This window comes from Drosophila arizonae, chromosome 5, assembly GCF_054131065.1.
Source record: "Drosophila arizonae isolate 15081-1271.41 chromosome 5, UAZ_ARI_1.0, whole genome shotgun sequence".
NCBI classification, from domain to species: Eukaryota; Metazoa; Arthropoda; class Insecta; order Diptera; family Drosophilidae; genus Drosophila; species Drosophila arizonae.
This window is the reverse complement of record NC_142925.1, coordinates 17,157,739-17,175,425: the sequence shown is the minus strand read 5'-3', so window position 1 is coordinate 17,175,425 and position 17,687 is coordinate 17,157,739. Positions and strand designations below refer to the sequence as shown.

The following is a 17,687-nucleotide window of genomic DNA, read 5'->3' as shown; positions in this document are numbered from 1 at the left end:
GATTTCTACTCAAAATTAAAACTAGAGGAATGCACTTAAACCGCCTTTTTTATGCTCTTTACTTCTACTTGAACAAAACTTTTATTAAATAAATAAATACGCAAACAAGATTTATATATACTTTTATTATTATTTTATATTATTATATTATTATTTATATATTTAATAAAATATTGTTTAATATTCCTTTTACATTAATTTAAGTACAAATTACATATAATTTAATTTCAAATAGTTAGCCAGCATTTCTCAAGTATTGCATGTTTCCCAGACTCCCCTCATAGAGAGTGTATAAAGGCATTTGAACACTCATACGCAAAAGTCGAAACCCAACGAAATACTTTACAAACTTCCTTGCTGTGCACGTACACACACCTCTTATTCTCTTGCTCGTTTACTCAGTGGCGCCACCTCCTGCCGCCCACTCGCCTGCTCCGGTTCTAACTGCCCACCCGTTCTGCCACGCGCATTTGTCAGGCTCCCCCGTTGTGCGTCTCCCTCTCCCGGTCGGCCCATTCCTCTCTCTGCTCCCGTGGCAACATTTTGCGCCATTATTGTTGGCAACTCAGAGGCAAAGCGTTTATAAATTTATTGTTTTCTACGCGTGTACTCAAGTGTTGCTGCGTGTTTCTGGCAACAAATTGGCCAACAACAGGCGCAACAAAGACTGGGGGGTGGAAGAGGGTGGTGGACAACGAGAGGAAATGTTAGCTTTCATTTTGGCTTTTGGCCACTCAACTCGTTGCGGTGACGCATTTTATCATAATTATATTAACACGCCAAGAGCATCTATAGTTTATGTTCATGGGCTTTCCGGGCGCATAAATTTAAAAGCCCCCAGTAAGTAGGCAACGTTTTTGCGCTCCAGCTTTAAGCTGTATGTGTGTGTGTGTGTGTGTGTGTGTGTGTGTGGAAATGTGTAAAATATGTTAATTTAAGCTACATGAAATCTACTTTAAATTATATAAATATTTGCATTTTACGAAAAATTAATGCAGAGCAGCAGCTGGAGGAACAACTGCCAGCAAGAGTTAGTGAGAGTAGGTTCAAAAGTGCATACATGACATATTATTATTATTATTATTTCAACTGTGTGTGTGTGTTGTTGTTGTACTTTTTCTGCACAAAAATTCATTTCGCGCCATATGCGCATTTAGCACGGACACAGACCACAAGCACAGCTGAAATATGAAAATGGGCAGCAGCAGCAGGTGGAAGTCACACACCCACACATATACGCACGCTCACATATATGGGCATAATTAAAAAAAATATTTTTATACCCCAGCATTACAGCAACAAATGCAAGCAGCAGCTGAAATCTCTGTGGGGTTTTTTTTTTGTTTTTTTGGCTGGGCACTTGGGCCAGCCTCGGCTCATATTTAGGCCAAGCATATGTGAGCAAAACGTCAAGCAACAGCCCTACACACCTACCACAACCCACCCCCACACAGAGAGAACATAAAATTAAATTACAATTAAATTAATTTTATTTTATTACAACGCTTCCTTTTTGCCGCCAGCAAGGCTGACTGAATGAGTGAGTGGTCCAATCGGAGTGGTGGGGGCGGGGCCAAGCATTATGTGGTAACATAATCACAAAATAAAATGCGAATTATTTCTAGATGGTTGTGGCCTGGTGGTTTTGCTGGCCACTCCGTCCACTGGCCGCACCACTCAATTAAGCGCAATTGAATTATAATTTGTTTGCCGTTACATTCTAAGAACTTGTTAGTGGTGAAACTATGTAGTTGAGTGGCGCGCTGGGTGGCTCAACTTTTTGTGTGCCACTATATGTGAAGGAATGTTAATTAGCCTGGGAGAGCCCGAAAGTTTTTTTGTGAATGTGGGACGAATGGAATTCGGGAGCAAACCAACAGAAACCAAGCAAAAGGTTCTGGGCTTTTGCATAAAAGCAAATTATTTTTTGGTATGTATAAGGCTTAAACTTCATTATGAAATAGTTTCTTGGTTTTTGCATAAAAGCAAACTATTTTTTTTTTTTTTTTTTTTTTTTTTTTTTTTTTTTTTGTATGTAATGCTTAAATTTTATTATGAAATAGTTTCGTGTTTATTGAGAGTTTTTACATAAAAAATGTACTTTGATACCGCAAACCTGGTTAAGAAATACATATATTAAACGATTATAGCTATATTAAGCCATATGAATGCTCTCCCGACATAATCTTGGCTAAAGAGAAAGAACTGCTTCAACAAATGGCATGAAAAAAGTTTTAATATAAGCTTAAAATTTTAAGCATGCAACTTTTTTGAGGCAATAAAAAAGTTGCCAAACATATTTCCAACATTTTCGTAATGCGCAACAGCAACACACAAAAAATCTGAACAAAAAAACAATAATAATAATAAGGGAGAATATTAAAGCAGGCAGAATAGCGAACTGGTTCAGGTTTTAAGATATGCTCAATGCCAAAATGCCTGAAATTGATTATGTGCGGGGCATTGAGTGTTTGGATGCCAATAACCAGAGAAGTGGCAGGCCGTAACCTTATCTGCCCCAGGCAATGACTCGGGGCAACTTGCCAAACCCGAGGGGAGACCCAGTGGGAGAGCGAGTGGAAGAGAGGGGGAGCAACAACAACAGCCGCGTTGGCACTTTTACTTATGACGTGTAAGCGGCTCAAACAGTTTATGCGATTTATTTCCTTATTGGCGGCACGTGCCGCCGTTGAAACCACTAGAACCACTGAGCCACAATTTTAAGGCCGCTTCATGCAGGGCTTCTCCCACTCCCACTCCCACTCCCGCCCTTACTTTGCTCAAAGCGTGTGAAATATTGCCAACTACCACACGCAAAGCAAAAATAAAAAAGAAAAAACTCATTACGCGCCCGACGACTTATCGGTGACTTGAATGTGGGTTTATCTAACGATAAGGCGTCGTCCCATTTGATGGACATTGAAGCAGGCAGCGAGCTGGACGGACGAACGTTCGCCAGCAATTTCAAACTCTTGCTAAATTGTCTCAAATTTCAGCTGCTGTCGTCGGGGCCATTCTCTGAATGACATTAGCTCGCATTTTTCTTCTTTCAGTTTTTTTTTATTTTTTGTTATTTTTTCTTTAAGCTGTGCGTATTCTTATGCAGATTTGGCGTCTTAAGTGACAGTCTGTGTGAACTGGCATGCCAGTGTATAGCCCCACATAAAATCAACTTGAGCAGCATAAATAATCTTTTATGTTCTATACGTTTCCAAGTCAACGTGGCGTCAAATTAGCTTTATCAACATTTTGCCAAACAAATGGCTAAAGAATATCGAAAAGTTTATTAGACCGAAAAGCGATTGATGACAGTTCAAGGCAGGCTAATATAATGATGGCACATAATTGGCCAGCAGCAGCGGGGTGTCAAATTTATGGCCTTAGCTTTGCACTCTAGGGGCAATAAAAGAATTTCAGAGGGGTTGATTTATATATAGAGCAAGAAGTGTTTTAAATTTAAAACAATTAGAGTTATTTTATTGACTGAAAGGGACCTAAGTGCCTTGTTAGAGGCAAGTGTGGCTTAGACAGGCTTAGTGATTTATGTATATGTAGATATTTTCGAGTGCGTCGATTCGAGTAATTACTGGGGGTGGGAACATTACATAAATAAGATTCAACAATTAGGTTAATTACAAAAAATATGTTGCTTTTAAATGTCTTAGGCAAAAGCCAACATTTTGAGTGTTTTCTTGCCTGGAAAACAACAACGTACTAGAGAATATGATATAGCATAAAGTTAATAAGTAAAAGAGGCGAGAGTTGGGCGTGCCCCATTGGAAGATACCTAGATACTAGATCAACTCAGCTTAACGACCTGCTCAAGCATATTTGTACTTTATTGGGTCTGTTACGCCTACTTCTGCCTGTTACATATATAAATACATATACACATACAAACACATACATATATATATATATATATATACTTAAATACATAAATACTATAACAGTGCAATACTGATTGCAGGGAATAGCACTGTCGTTTACTATCGATGATTAATGTTATTCATGTTATCGATACTTCAGTATAGTGACATCGATACACAGCTAGAATATCATTAGAAGAAGAAGACTATTCAATTCGATAGGCAAAGAAGAACACGTCAAAATCAGAAGAGTGCAAATAAGTAAAATAAAATTGATATTACGACTTTAACAATATCAAAAGTGAGATACAGACAGCAGGATAGATATTTGACATAGACGAAGTTCAGCTTGTGCAGCTAAAAAGATGATTAACCGTTTTGAGTTAACCGAATGCAAACGTGAAATTGTGGCACAGGCACAAGATGAGGCAGCACAGACAAGCGGGTCCTTGTAGATGCGGCAGGAAACATATATATGTACATACATAAATACATGTACATATATATAAAAAGGTAAGATATTGCAATGTTTAAATGACAAATAGACAGAGACAGCAAGAAATGCGCAACAAAAACTTTACACAATACGAAAATATTTAAATAAATTAATGTTTTAATAAATACACTCACTCATGCATACAAAATCAATTTGCCGCAAATTTGCATTTTCAAGCGGAAACTCAGAGCTTAATTTCAAAGTTTCCTTCATGATAACAATTAATATTCATATTGCTTATCAATTAATAATCATTATTGAAAATTTTCATACAAAATGAGGAATTGAAAGCTTCAAACTTCTGTTAAATGCAATTACAGTGCTTCGCGCTTTTAACCTTTTCAATGCATTTATTTCTCGGCTCCTTCAACTACAAGAAACTGCCAACGGCTGCCCTTAAAACAGATTTGCGAAAATAAATTAAGTCAATGGCCGGAATGGGAAACGAACAATGGGGGCGTGGCATGGTGGCAGTTGAGTCTCGGCTGCGGGGTGAGGCGGTGTCGAAAGCCAAAGCTGATTTTGGTAACTACAACGAAATGCAACCGCACCGAATTGATTTGAGCAATTTGAAAGAGCGCAAAAATGTGCACTACCCAATGCAATTGGCATTGAATTCGGCTCGAATCCCTGAGCCACCCAATGGTCCATTCAACCAATGCCCAACATTACCAGCCTGCCCTCTGCTCCACCCCCTCCTGCTCCTCCTCCAGCGCTGGCTGCATGAGCCGCATACGAAACACGAAACAGAAAGCCCAAAGCAATATTCAACTCACAGCTAGCAAATATTCGGGTATATTGTAGAAATGTTGCGACCGCTGGAAAACATTTTTCGCCTCTGCCTCCAGTCCATCAAATCGCTCAACGAATTCCAAATGCTCGCCCATTCAACCAGCAGCCGAGACTGGCTGGGATGGGCCCATCTTGGCTGGCTTTTGTTGTGGGCAAAAGGTAATGAATTTCTATTTTAGCCAAGCTGCTTTTAATAAGCAGCGAGAATTTTAACGAAAGCTGCGCCAATAATATTGCTGATGGAAATTCTACTATTGGCTACGAGAAAAAGAACGAAATTGGTGTAATTTGAAATTGTATTAAATGAGCATGAGTGTATTGGTATTATTTAAAGTATTATAAGATTATATATAAATTTAATATTTTATATATATTTTTTATATTCTATTAATATTAAAAATATATTTAATTTTTGAATGTTTAGCAAATTTTCTGCATTGGCTAAAGCCAATTTATTTTATTAAAAATTAATATAATATAATTTTTTATTTGTTTATTTTTTATTTTTGTTTTTAAAAATATCTCCCATTTCTAACTAACACTACAAACATTTTGTATATACATACATATATACATATACATTAAATATACATACATCAATATGAACCTCTACTATGATGGAAAAAGCTGGAAAAAAAAACATTGCAAAATGCAATAAACATATCTAAAAGTTCTAACTAAAAAAAGAAAAGTTTCATAATAACATAAGCAACATAAAAACTAGATTCCAAGTTGTTGTGTGCTGGGTCCTTTGTAAATGCCAGAAATGGCGACAAAAAGGTTGGCAAATGTGGAAAATAGATGCTGCAATATGTTTCTATACTTTATATATATGTACATATATACATACATATATATTCACACATCATGAACTGAGATACAAAAAGAAAAAAAAGTTAATAAGAAACTGGGAACGTGACAGGATGGAAGCTTTGGGACAACATGCGACAAGCTGTGGCAAGCATTCAATTGGAAGTCGCGTGCCCGCAGTTTGGGTGGAAGGTAGAAAAGGTTTAGTTAGCGCCAGGGATAAAAGTGAAATCAAAAGTCTTTGGAGGGAAGCTGAAATAAAAATGTAGCTCCAATTGATTTTCATTTAAGTAAATAACTCAACAAATAACTCACAAATTTCTGTTCGCACACAGTTGAAATTAATGATAAAAAATAGTGAGCAAACAGGTTTGATGAAATAACAATAAACATAAATTAATATTGTTAACTAAAAATTAATAATCGAATTTAAAGCTAGTTTTTAGTGAATTGCTGAAGAGAAGAGACTGCTTAAGCGAAGAGACAATTCTAAAAAAATTTAATTATTTATTAATTTGTTCATTAAGTGGAACTTATATAACAAAATGAGAAATTATAAAAAAAATAATAATTTTATTTATTAGTTAATGAAGTGAAATTTAAATAAAATTATGAGCAATTATTAAGAATTATTTAATTAATGCACTAGAATTTAACTAACAATGTGGGAAATTATTAAGAATCATTTAATTTCATTTATTATTATTCTTACATTATATTTAAATTATAATTTTTAGTTTTATTTATTAACTTTTGTTTTTTTTTTTTTATTATTAATATTTTTTTAGTCAACTACATAAAATTATTAAAAATTTTTTTTCTAAAGATAAAGCAATACAAACAAGAGCAATTTGTCATAATTTTCAACAAGGCGCCACAGAGCTAGAAAACGAATGAAAACAAAACTTTTGACACATTTATGACTTCAAAAAAAAAGCAGATAAAAATTTATAGTAAATATGAGCATAAGCAACATGCACAGTTTTGGTCATTGAAACTCTTATTTACATTGGCCACATGTGTTATCACTAAACAGCGCTGTCTATGAGTTCGCTTAACAAGCTGCCATTTGCGCTAATGAAACGTCGACACATACATGAGTTGATGCTCTGATAGTCGAGTCATTTTCAGCTTGATTATCAGCAGCGTAAGCTCTGGGGATCATCAAATTGAGGGGCCGGCCATGCAGGGCTGTCAAGTGCCAAATGCAGCTTCACAACCACAGATTAACTCTCAGCAAGCTGCCATGCAATGACGAGAGAGAGGGAGAGAAAGAAAACTAGCAGAAAGGATAGAGAGAGAGAGGGAGAGAGAACAAGTGTATAGCAAGGGCGAGCAATTAAACGGAAAAGCAAAAACTTTTCATCGTTACACAGAGCAACAAAGTCGCAAAGGGCACCCACGCACACACATACGCACTCATACACACGTTTATGTATGTGTGCACGTGTGTGTGTGTTAATGCTTTTATTGTGTTTATGCACTCACATTTGTATTACTATAAATAATTCTTTTTAGGACTATATAAATGCCAGGATTAGTTTGGGATGAGAAATGTTTTTGACCTTTAGCTAACATGTCAAATTATGTAAAATAATTGATAATATTTAAAGCTCTGATATATTTATCATTTAATTTCGTGCTGTGAAGCATATCAGAGATAAGGCAGTCTTTGAAAATGTATTTAATTTAATTAAATTTCTAATTTAATTAAATCTCTATTTTAAGCAAAATTGCTTAAATTAGCTAAAAAGCTGTAAAAATTTTTATTTCTATGAATTAATTGCAAATTCCTTTGTTGCTGTTTTTTTTTTTTTCATAAGGCAATCAATTGTCTTAATTATTTTAATCATCTGCCTGAGGGCCTTTGTTGTTCTGGCTTAAAACTTGTTATTTAGAATTAATTCCTTGTAGCAATAAATAAATATTTATTTATTCTTTGCACTACTTTGAAATTTTCAAGAAATTCTCTATTTGTATACTTAAGTTTCCCAATATAAATGATAAATTTCGGGGTACCTTTTAGTAGTGGTGCTTATTATTATACACAATATTAAAAAAAAAAAGTTATATATTTTTGCTTCCATAAAATTGTGTCATTTTATTTTTTATTTTTTTTTATCTCTTAGTCGCTGGGTATCTCTTAGTCGTACCATTTTCTACACTCAAGCTTATAGTTCACAATGTGAACCATTTGACCACTCCTATTAAGTATCTTTTAGTCGTGCACTTTGCCATGTTAATTACAGCCTTGCTTCACATTTTCGTATAGCAGCTCCACTCAGCTCATGCCGTTGTTGCTTTCGCTTTTAATTGTCCATGTGTCCAGCTGACTTCATGTTATGTGTGTGTGTGTGTGTGTGTGTAACTTATGTATGTACGTGTGTGCGTAAGAGTGTTATTAACAACTTTAACATCACTTTGGTGTGCCCTCAAACGAATTCCAGCTGCTGTTTGCCTTTGTCGTCGCTTGTTCTTCTTCTTCTTCTCGTTGGCTGTTTGTGTTAATCTTATGGCGAATGTCGCCTGGGCTGCCACCCAACCACCCCCACCCACTCACACACACTCTCACGTATACACTCTTAGCATGCTGATGGCTTCATTTTAAATGCTCTGAATTAATACATAAGCTAGCCAGAGCGATGCCGATGACAACGCCGTATTTCCATTGTCTCTCTTTGGAAAATAAATAAATTTATTAATTGCCACCACTCGGAACGCCCTCTACTCCGTGTCTTGCGCCTTGTGCCACTTCAATTAGTCAAGTCCCTTAAGAATGGTCAATCCCAACAACAACAACAACAACAACTAGCAGGAAAATACATTTTACAACTTTCCCAATTGAAGTTCTAGATGTGCGAGGGCAAAAATCAATTTTAAATTAGAGCACAATGAGCTCATGTATGAGGTCCTAGGACAACGGCAACGGGGCCCACTCACTGCTGACCGGGGCTGCTTGTTGTCGTCGGGCACAGGTGGTGACTCCCACACATGACGGCGGCAACAACAGAAAGCGACAAACAACAAGCCAGGGGCCATACACTGCTCAAAGAGAAGTTGTAACTTGCTTCCCCATTGAGTTCGAGTTGAAGTTAAATGTGTGCAGAAAAAAGTTGATCAATAATATACAATGTACTAGCTGGCCCGGCAAACGTTGCATTGCCCTCTATATTATTTCTAGGTAAAAAATTGTTGAAAGCTATGTTGTTCAGGCTGGGATACACTGATAAATTTATTAATCGGATTTTCATTCAAGCACCTTGTTGTAAACGACATTCTTCGTTTTTTGGTCGGGTGCAAGAACAAATAATGCGGATCGTTTGCCAACACGTGAGCATGCCACGTACAATTGACCATGAGAAAAACACGCATTTTCTAGATTGAGGCCACAAATAGTCAAAGATTGGCCCTGTGACTTGTTGATCGTCATGGCGAAGGCAAGACGAAGCGGGAATTGAATTCGTTTAAATTCAAAGGGCATATCTGTTGAGCTCATCGGAATCCTAGGAATAAGAACTTCCTCATCTTTAAATTTTCCTTTGAGTATCAACGCGTGAATCACATTGCTCATCAGTTTTCTTATCACCAAACGCGTTCCATTGCACAGTTTTGGTTGGTTTAAATTACTAAGCATGCAAATCATGGAGAATTGCTCTTTTCATAGCTGTGTTCATTTCTTGACGCCGGTCAAGTTATTCTTCCATATTGCCCATGAAGTATATTTGCAAGAATTTTTGCTGTGCATCTTCAATAGGTTGCAATGATCCAATGCGATGGCAAATCTGGCCTTGAATCTTTAAATTCAAAGCCATAGTTATAGTTATATTTACAAACACTATTTACAGAAATCTAACAAACTACATTATTCAAAATTTTTTTTTGGCAGTCATAGAAAATAAAATTTTTAACGTAAATTACCTTAAATATCCGTCTCCAATATTTTCCGCCCCAAATTATGTCATTTGGAAACAGGCATTGTATTTTTGAGTGTTCGCTAGAAAATGTCGTGATTCTAGTGTTTCGCCATAAAGCAGGGAACGCAATGGCTATGGTGACCGCTAATGGCAATGTCACTTTACCACTAAGGCAGCACAAACCGGGCGTTTCACCAGCAAACTTCAATGCGCCACAATGCTAGCAAACAACGTCCATTGGACCAATGCAAACTAAACGATTCAAGCTGTAATCAATGGTGCAATCATATCGAAACGCTGCTCGATTCAAATCAATCCTTGAACCATTTCTTATTGCCATTTCACGGGCTGCCTCTCTTTGAGAAGCACGAATTAAGGCCCTTCTTCCCTGGGTACTAACGCGGAGCCTTTCTCGGGCGATTTCTCGCTCTTCGTCAGATAATTGACTCGCGCTATTCCGTTGCCTAATTGCATTATGGGTCCGCCGGGAAAGATTAGATCTTCTAGGACGCGGCATTTTTATTAATAGTAATACTGCCCTCGCACAAAACCATATAAAACAATCGAGAAATATAAATATAAATAATTTACTCAAATTTATGTTTGAGACAAACAAATACCTGAACTTTCGAGATATTTAGCTTTTGTAAAAGTCCAAAAATACAATTTTTAATAATTAACTTTTTTTTTTTAATTTCGAATTTTGAATTTTGAATTTTTTATTTATTTTTGATTGTTAGGTTTTAATCTTTTGATTTTTTTTTTTAATTTTTGCAGATTTTTGATTTGAAATATTTATAAAGTTTAAAAGTCCGAAAATATAAAAAGCCAAAAATACACTTTTTAATAATTACCTTTTTTTTTTTTAATTTCGAATTTTTAATTTTTTATTTATTTTTTGAACAGTCAGGTTTTAATCTTTTGATTTTTTGCAGATTTTTGATTTGAAATATTTTTCCTTTTGATTTGAAAATTTTTTTTTTTTTTTTTTTTTTTTTTTTTTTTTTTTTTTTTTTGAATAGTCAGGTCTGCTCGAGGTCAGGAGACCGTAGACTGACTGACTACATTTGTTTATTTACTTCTACACTATTGTCAAAACTGTCACTGTTACCAAGCCTACTGGGTATAAAAAAAAATTTGAACATTTGGGGAAAAAACCGCGTTTTTCAAGTATTCGGCAAATTTTTTCAGTATTTTTAAGACCCTATACTAAACTCGTTGCGGAGACAAATCCAACAAATCAAAAACCATGAAAATTGGTTCAGCCCAAATCAAGTTATAAGCAGTCTTCACTTTTACACAACTTTCTTTTATATATATAGATAATAATATTATAATATTTAGATTTGTTTTTATCAATCTCTTGCTCTCTAAATCTCTGTCTTTCTCTCACTCTCTCTCTATGGCTTATTCCCTCTTATTCTTCTTATTCTTATCCTTGTTCTTTTTCTTCATCTCTCTCTCTATATCGCTCTGTCTCCGTCTCTTTCTCTCTCTCTCTCTTTCTTTCCGTCCTTATCTATTTATTTCTCACTCACTGACACACTTTTCCCTCACTCATTCCCTCACTCTCTCTATTACTCTATCCCTCCTATTTATAATAACACCTTTGTTTCATTAAATATTAATATTCTTAATATATGAAAAGAGTTTCTTAATTATTATCTACCAAAAAAAAAAAAAACTCCAATTAACTTCACACTGAGATTTAATATTAGCTCCTTCTATTGCTTTTTTTTTCTCAGTGCACGCAGCTCACTCACCTTGCCCTGCTGCTCCTCATTGAGTTCGATCAATAATATACAATGTATAATAATATTATAATATTTAGATTTGTTTTTATCAATCTCTTGCTCTCTAAATCTCTGTCTTTCTCTCACTCTCTCTCTATGGCTTATTCCCTCTTATTCTTCTTATTCTTATCCTTGTTCTTTTTCTTCATCTCTCTCTCTATATCGCTCTGTCTCCGTCTCTTTCTCTCTCTCTCTTTCTTTCCGTCCTTATCTATTTATTTCTCACTCACTGACACACTTTTCCCTCACTCATTCCCTCACTCTCTCTATTACTCTATCCCTCCTATTTATAATAGCACCTTTGTTTCATTAAATATTAATATTCTTAATATATGAAAAGAGTTTCTTAATTATTATCTACCAAAAAAAAAAAAAAACTCCAATTAACTTCACACTGAGATTTAATATTAGCTCCTTCTATTGCTTTTTTTTTTCTCAGTGCACGCAGCTCACTCACCTTGCCCTGCTGCTCCTCATTGAGTTCGATCAATAATATACAATGTATAATAATATTATAATATTTAGATTTGTTTTTATCAATCTCTTGCTCTCTAAATCTCTGTCTTTCTCTCACTCTCTCTCTATGGCTTATTCCCTCTTATTCTTCTTATTCTTATCCTTGTTCTTTTTCTTCATCTCTCTCTCTATATCGCTCTGTCTCCGTCTCTTTCTCTCTCTCTCTCTCTCTTTCTTTCCGTCCTTATCTATTTATTTCTCACTCACTGACACACTTTTCCCTCACTCATTCCCTCACTCTCTCTATTACTCTATCCCTCCTATTTATAATAGCACCTTTGTTTCATTAAATATTAATATTCTTAATATATGAAAAGAGTTTCTTAATTATTATCTACCAAAAAAAAAAAAAAAACTCCAATTAACTTCACACTGAGATTTAATATTAGCTCCTTCTATTGCTTTTTTTTTCTCAGTGCACGCAGCTCACTCACCTTGCCCCTGCTGCCCGTTGCCGTGTCGACTCTGACTCTGGCTCCGGCTCGTCTTTTGGCCTGGGGCACTGTTATTGAATCGAGTTACATGTCAAAAGAAGCGCCTGTGGCAAAAGTGGGCGCTACAAGCGAGTAAACAACAATAAAGCGAAGACAAACAAAAGCGCAACAAAAGCTGGACACAAGGTGAAAGACGAGCACGAACTCACACAAGTATGAGCCAGAGTCAGAGCAAGAGTCAGAGTCACAGCCAGAGCATGAGAATGGGGACATGATGAATGGAACGCGTTGCTAGACAATTTTTCAATTTGAATGGCATCAAAAATTGGCAATGGCCGGCCAGCTCGCTCTCGCTCTCTGGTATTGCAATCGATCGCTGCAACCTGCAATTTGCCGCCTCACTGCGCAGCCCACAACAAGGACAACGCAAAATCAACAAACAAATTGGAATGAAATGAAGTTTTAGGGTCGCAGGCAACAACATAAAAAAAAAAAAAAAAAAAAAAAAAACAAACAATCCAACATCCATTGATGAATTTTGCAAGTTGCAAGTTGCATTGCTTCGGATAGTAGCAACATTTCGTTGCATGTACAAGATACCCTTTAACCAGGATATGCTGAAAGGTATTTATAGTGCTTAATATTTCCGAACATTAAAATTATGTAAACATTAATATTTCAGCTTTAAATTTGAGCTGCAAGTTAAGAACTGTTGAGCTTGTTATGCCAGTCTATGAAATCTAGTTAATAATATTTATTTAATACAGTTAGGTGGAAGATAACATAAGCTACCTTCAATACAATTTAGCTAACTATGCTAATTTGTTATATTTGATTTAAATTGTTGAGTAAATTGTCAACTTTAGTTTGTCGTTTCAATAATTAACTTCGATCTTCAAGCATTCCATGACATAATCTTTATAATATATTTTAATAATTAGCAGGAACTTATAAATGTATATAAAGTATACATTCCACTCTTGATTTCCACTTTAATTTAAATAATAAAATAACAATAGAATAGAATAAAAAATTAAAAAATTCAAGAATTTCCGTTTCGATAAGAAATTTTAAATTTCTTTGAATACAAGTAACCTTCCAGATAATTCAGGTAACAATTGTAAGTGATTCTCATATACTATTTAACATTTCAATTTATTAATTGGAAACAAATCAGTTTCATTTGAATAGATAGTTGGAGAACCTTCAAAAAAAGTCAGATAACAATGCAAACTTTATTTTATTTAAATTAATATAAATATTAAAAATTTTTATTTGTTGTTTTAATTTCCCCATTTCAAACTTCAATCGTTCCATGGAAAATTTGCATAATTTTCTTCCATATTCTAGCAGCAACTTCAGAATTTTCCGCTAGAAATTCACACGCAGGTAATGCCAATTAGATTTACTTCATGTTAATTGTTATTTTTTCAATTTCCTGGTATTTTTCCGTTATTATTAAATATTATTATATTACATGCTCAGTTAGTAAATTAATTTCTTGCTTCTCTTACCGTTTGCCTTTGAAGGCCAGCAAATACTTTTTGTTGGCAGGAAAATTGTTGGACTGCACGGAGCCGGTGGCGCCGGCGCGCAACGGGAACTGTTTGTGGAAGAGCGGAATGCTGACATCGAAACCGTGACGCATTTGGAGTACACTCATGCTCGCCTTGGCCAGGATGGCTTCGCCGGCATCGAAGCCCAGCGAATGCTCGGCATAATCCGGCCAGGTGCCCGAATAGAGATTGAATATGATATGATTGCGTCCATTGTTCCAATGGGGCAGCCGGGCCAGACGCGATGGCACATTGCGCACATAATCCTCAGAGAGCGAATCGCGGTCCAGCGTATCGATGCCCAGCACAAAGAGGCAGGCGGCGGCGGGATCGCTGGTATGATATCGCGACTCCTGTATGGCAGTGAGAATCTTCTGATAATTGGGCGAACTGGGCGGTGCGGCGCCCAGCGAATTCAACGGCTCCGGCGGGTAAACATAGACCAGAAACTGATCGTAGCATTTGGTGAAATCGAAGCATGTCTCCATCCGACAAGCAGCCACCGGTGGCTTCCGCTTGCCAGGCGCAGCAACTGTCGCCACAGCGACCGTCGATTCATTGGTCAGTGGCTGACGCTGCTCGTAGCCCATGAAGCTGGGCAATTGTGCGTACGGTTGGACGCCCCCATCTTTGGCCGATTCATGTTGGGCGCGACGCGGACGATGTGGCGCCACTTTCAGCCGATAGCCGCCAAAATAGCAATAGGCCAGAAATGCACACGAGACGAAGACCAGTATATAACGCTTTTTAGCCTGCATTCTGATGGAGGAGGTCCAGCTGGTTGGCTGACTGGCTGGATGCTGTGTTAACTGCTGGGTGTAGCTGGGTCGCCCAGGGGTCTAGGGAGCTATCCACTAGAAGTTGAAGTTACTAAATTGGTTGCTTTGCAGGTGGGTCGGGGTGCAGGAGGAGTGGGAGTGAGTGCTGCTACTTCGTTTTCGTTTCTAATTTAGTCTAAGCGCATTTTGTGCTGCTTCTTATTTGTTATTGTTGTTGGTTTTGTTGCTGTCGCCGCAGAGGCAGCAGCAGCAGCAGCAGTTCCTCTCTCTCGCTCTCTCCCGCTCACTAGTAATGTTGTTGTTGTTTTTGTTGTTGTTGCCTGCGACGTCTTTGCGCGCAACTTTTCCATACACATTTCACTTGCATGTACTAAACACTCAGATATATATTGAACGTTTGACGCAACTTTTTTCGGTTATTTTGTTTTCATTTCTATAATATATTTGTGCATTTTGCTTGCTGTATATTTTTCATTTGCTGGTGCGACGAGTTCTCGGCGTCGACAGCGGCAGCGGCAGCAACGAGCACAACAGCGACTTGGAGGCAAACATTTCTTATGCTCGCACGCATTTGCGCAGCGCGTGCGACTGCATTGCACAATTCACACCACTTTTCCACTTAAACTAATAATAAATATAATTAATTTGTTTTATAAACAATGCGAACGCGACACAAACTCAACACGAATCATTTTCAGCAGCGGAGAGCCACTGACTGAGAGAGAGAGAGCGCGTGAGAGCGTTAACCATCTGTCAAAACATTGCCAGAGTTGCCAAGCGCTGCCAGAGCCAGACAGACGTTAGCATTTAAACAAAATGTACAAAACTATTAAAATAAATATTATTGATATTATCATTTGTTTATTATTATTTATATTTGACTTATAAATTAATGATATTACTTTTACGCAATTATTCCCGAATTGTAGCTAAGTTTTTATCACGCTATATTGCACTTTCAGACAATTTATATTAATTTTTGCCGCACTTTTGATGCGCGCTCCCCTTGGATACGTTTTGAAGGCTCGGCGTGTACTGCCAGTGACATGCTAGTGTCTTTGGCCAATGAGCCTTGCTTGGAAATGCATTATTTTAACTCCTGGAAAGTGAAGACATGCGCACAGCGAACGCAACATTGTGCGTGCCAATAGGTGGCAACGCCAAGCACATACAACCGATCAGCTGTTCAGCAGATTCAACAACTCATGCTATTTTATTGTTTGTAGCGTGAGTGTGACTGTGAGGGGAAGTGTGAGAGCGAGTGTATTTGGGTGAATGTGTGTATGTAGGTGTGGGCAGGCGTAAACGTTTGCCCTCAAGCGAGGGGAGTTTGTCAAATGTAATTATACAACTACAACTACAACTACGACACAAATTCAGTTGCATTTTATTTATTGTATGGTCAAATTGATTACATTTACAAATACATGATTTTAACAACCGAACGAACACCCATACATATATACATGTGTAAATATTTAATTGTACCCTAGAGCAAATGATTGTTATTTGCATAAAATATATAAAAATAATTTTATTTATTAACGCAAAACATAATTAGCCCAAAGTGCAAACAAATACAAATACAAACAGAGGCTGTCCGCAGTCGGTTGCTCACGGCTGAAATTGCCAAAAACAAAAATAAATTTTTTTGGTCACGGCCTGGCGCATCCGCATCCGGCTCCGTCTCCGGGTCCGGCTCCAGCTCCGTTCGTCCTTTTTGGCCGCGCAATTTCCCGTTACAAACGCGTTTAGGCTGGAATTTCAATTATGCACAGGAATGCCGTCCGCGACCCCGCCCCATCCGCCTGCCTGCCCAGCAGCCTGCCACAGCCGCAATTATGATGTGCCCCACATAGGCAACAACCCCCAACAAAATATGCCGGGCAGCTGTTCCAAACCACAGCTTCTGCAACGGCTGCCACTGAATGTGCCTCTGCCACCGCCCACACTCCTGCTCCTGCATTGGCTCCTGCTGCTACTCCTGCTGTTACCTCTGCTTCAGCCTTTATGGTTTTATAAGTTGCCTGTTCGGGTTGACTTGCATGCAAATCAAATCAGCGCCATACTAATAAAAAATAGATCCTGCTGCACAAGCACAAACACAAGCACTCCCAGCATCCTGCCTGTCATCATATAAAGAACTCAGAGCTAGACGGCCGCCAACTCAAAACAAATTGCAGCCGCACTCAACTTTTGTGTGTAGAATTTAATTTTGTTGTCACAGCCTGCATAGAGACTCCGCTCTGCACTTACATTTCTTCACGTATACATATACAAAGGAAAAGTGTGTGTGGGATAGGGAGAGAGAGACAGAGTGAACATATGTGTGAGTGCATGAAGCAGATGCTCCTAGAGATGTGCAAAGCAATTTCAACTTTGAATTTATTTCTCATAAATAAAGAAACAAAAATTATATAGTCAATTAAAAATTATATATATATATATATATTTTTAAATATATTATAAATTAATAAAAACAAATAAAAATTAATAAAATAATAATATTGAAAATTGCTAACAAAAATTAATTAATAATTATTGACTGAATTTTGTTGCACAAATAGATAAGCAATTAAAATTTATTTTAAATGCATATGAAAATCTAAATTAAAAGGTTTCTTTAATTGCTCAAAACGGTTTTTTATTAGCATTTTCATTTTAGCTTCAAGCTTCACCACAGTTTTTTTCCCCATCTCCAGCAGGAATTGCATATGACAAGCTGCCC

The 17,687-nt window shown here is 37.0% G+C and overlaps 1 protein-coding gene and 1 long non-coding RNA gene across 2 annotated transcripts in view; one reads left to right on the top strand and one right to left on the bottom strand.

Annotated features, from left to right (window-relative positions):
• Positions 1 to 16,003, bottom strand: part of ttv (exostosin glycosyltransferase 1 ttv) — a 90,971-nt gene extending 74,968 nt beyond the window's left edge. The window contains exon 1 of the mRNA XM_018010617.2: positions 14,139 to 16,003. Coding sequence (XP_017866106.1) covers positions 14,139 to 14,938 — 800 coding nt within the window. The 5' untranslated portion in view covers positions 14,939 to 16,003. The remainder of the gene's footprint in view (positions 1 to 14,138) is intronic.
• Positions 12,552 to 14,515, top strand: LOC149268587 (uncharacterized). Its single transcript, XR_016270475.1, has 2 exons — positions 12,552 to 13,248; positions 13,320 to 14,515. It is a non-coding gene; the product is annotated as an uncharacterized LOC149268587 (long non-coding RNA).
• Positions 16,004 to 17,687: the final 1,684 nt, after the last annotated feature.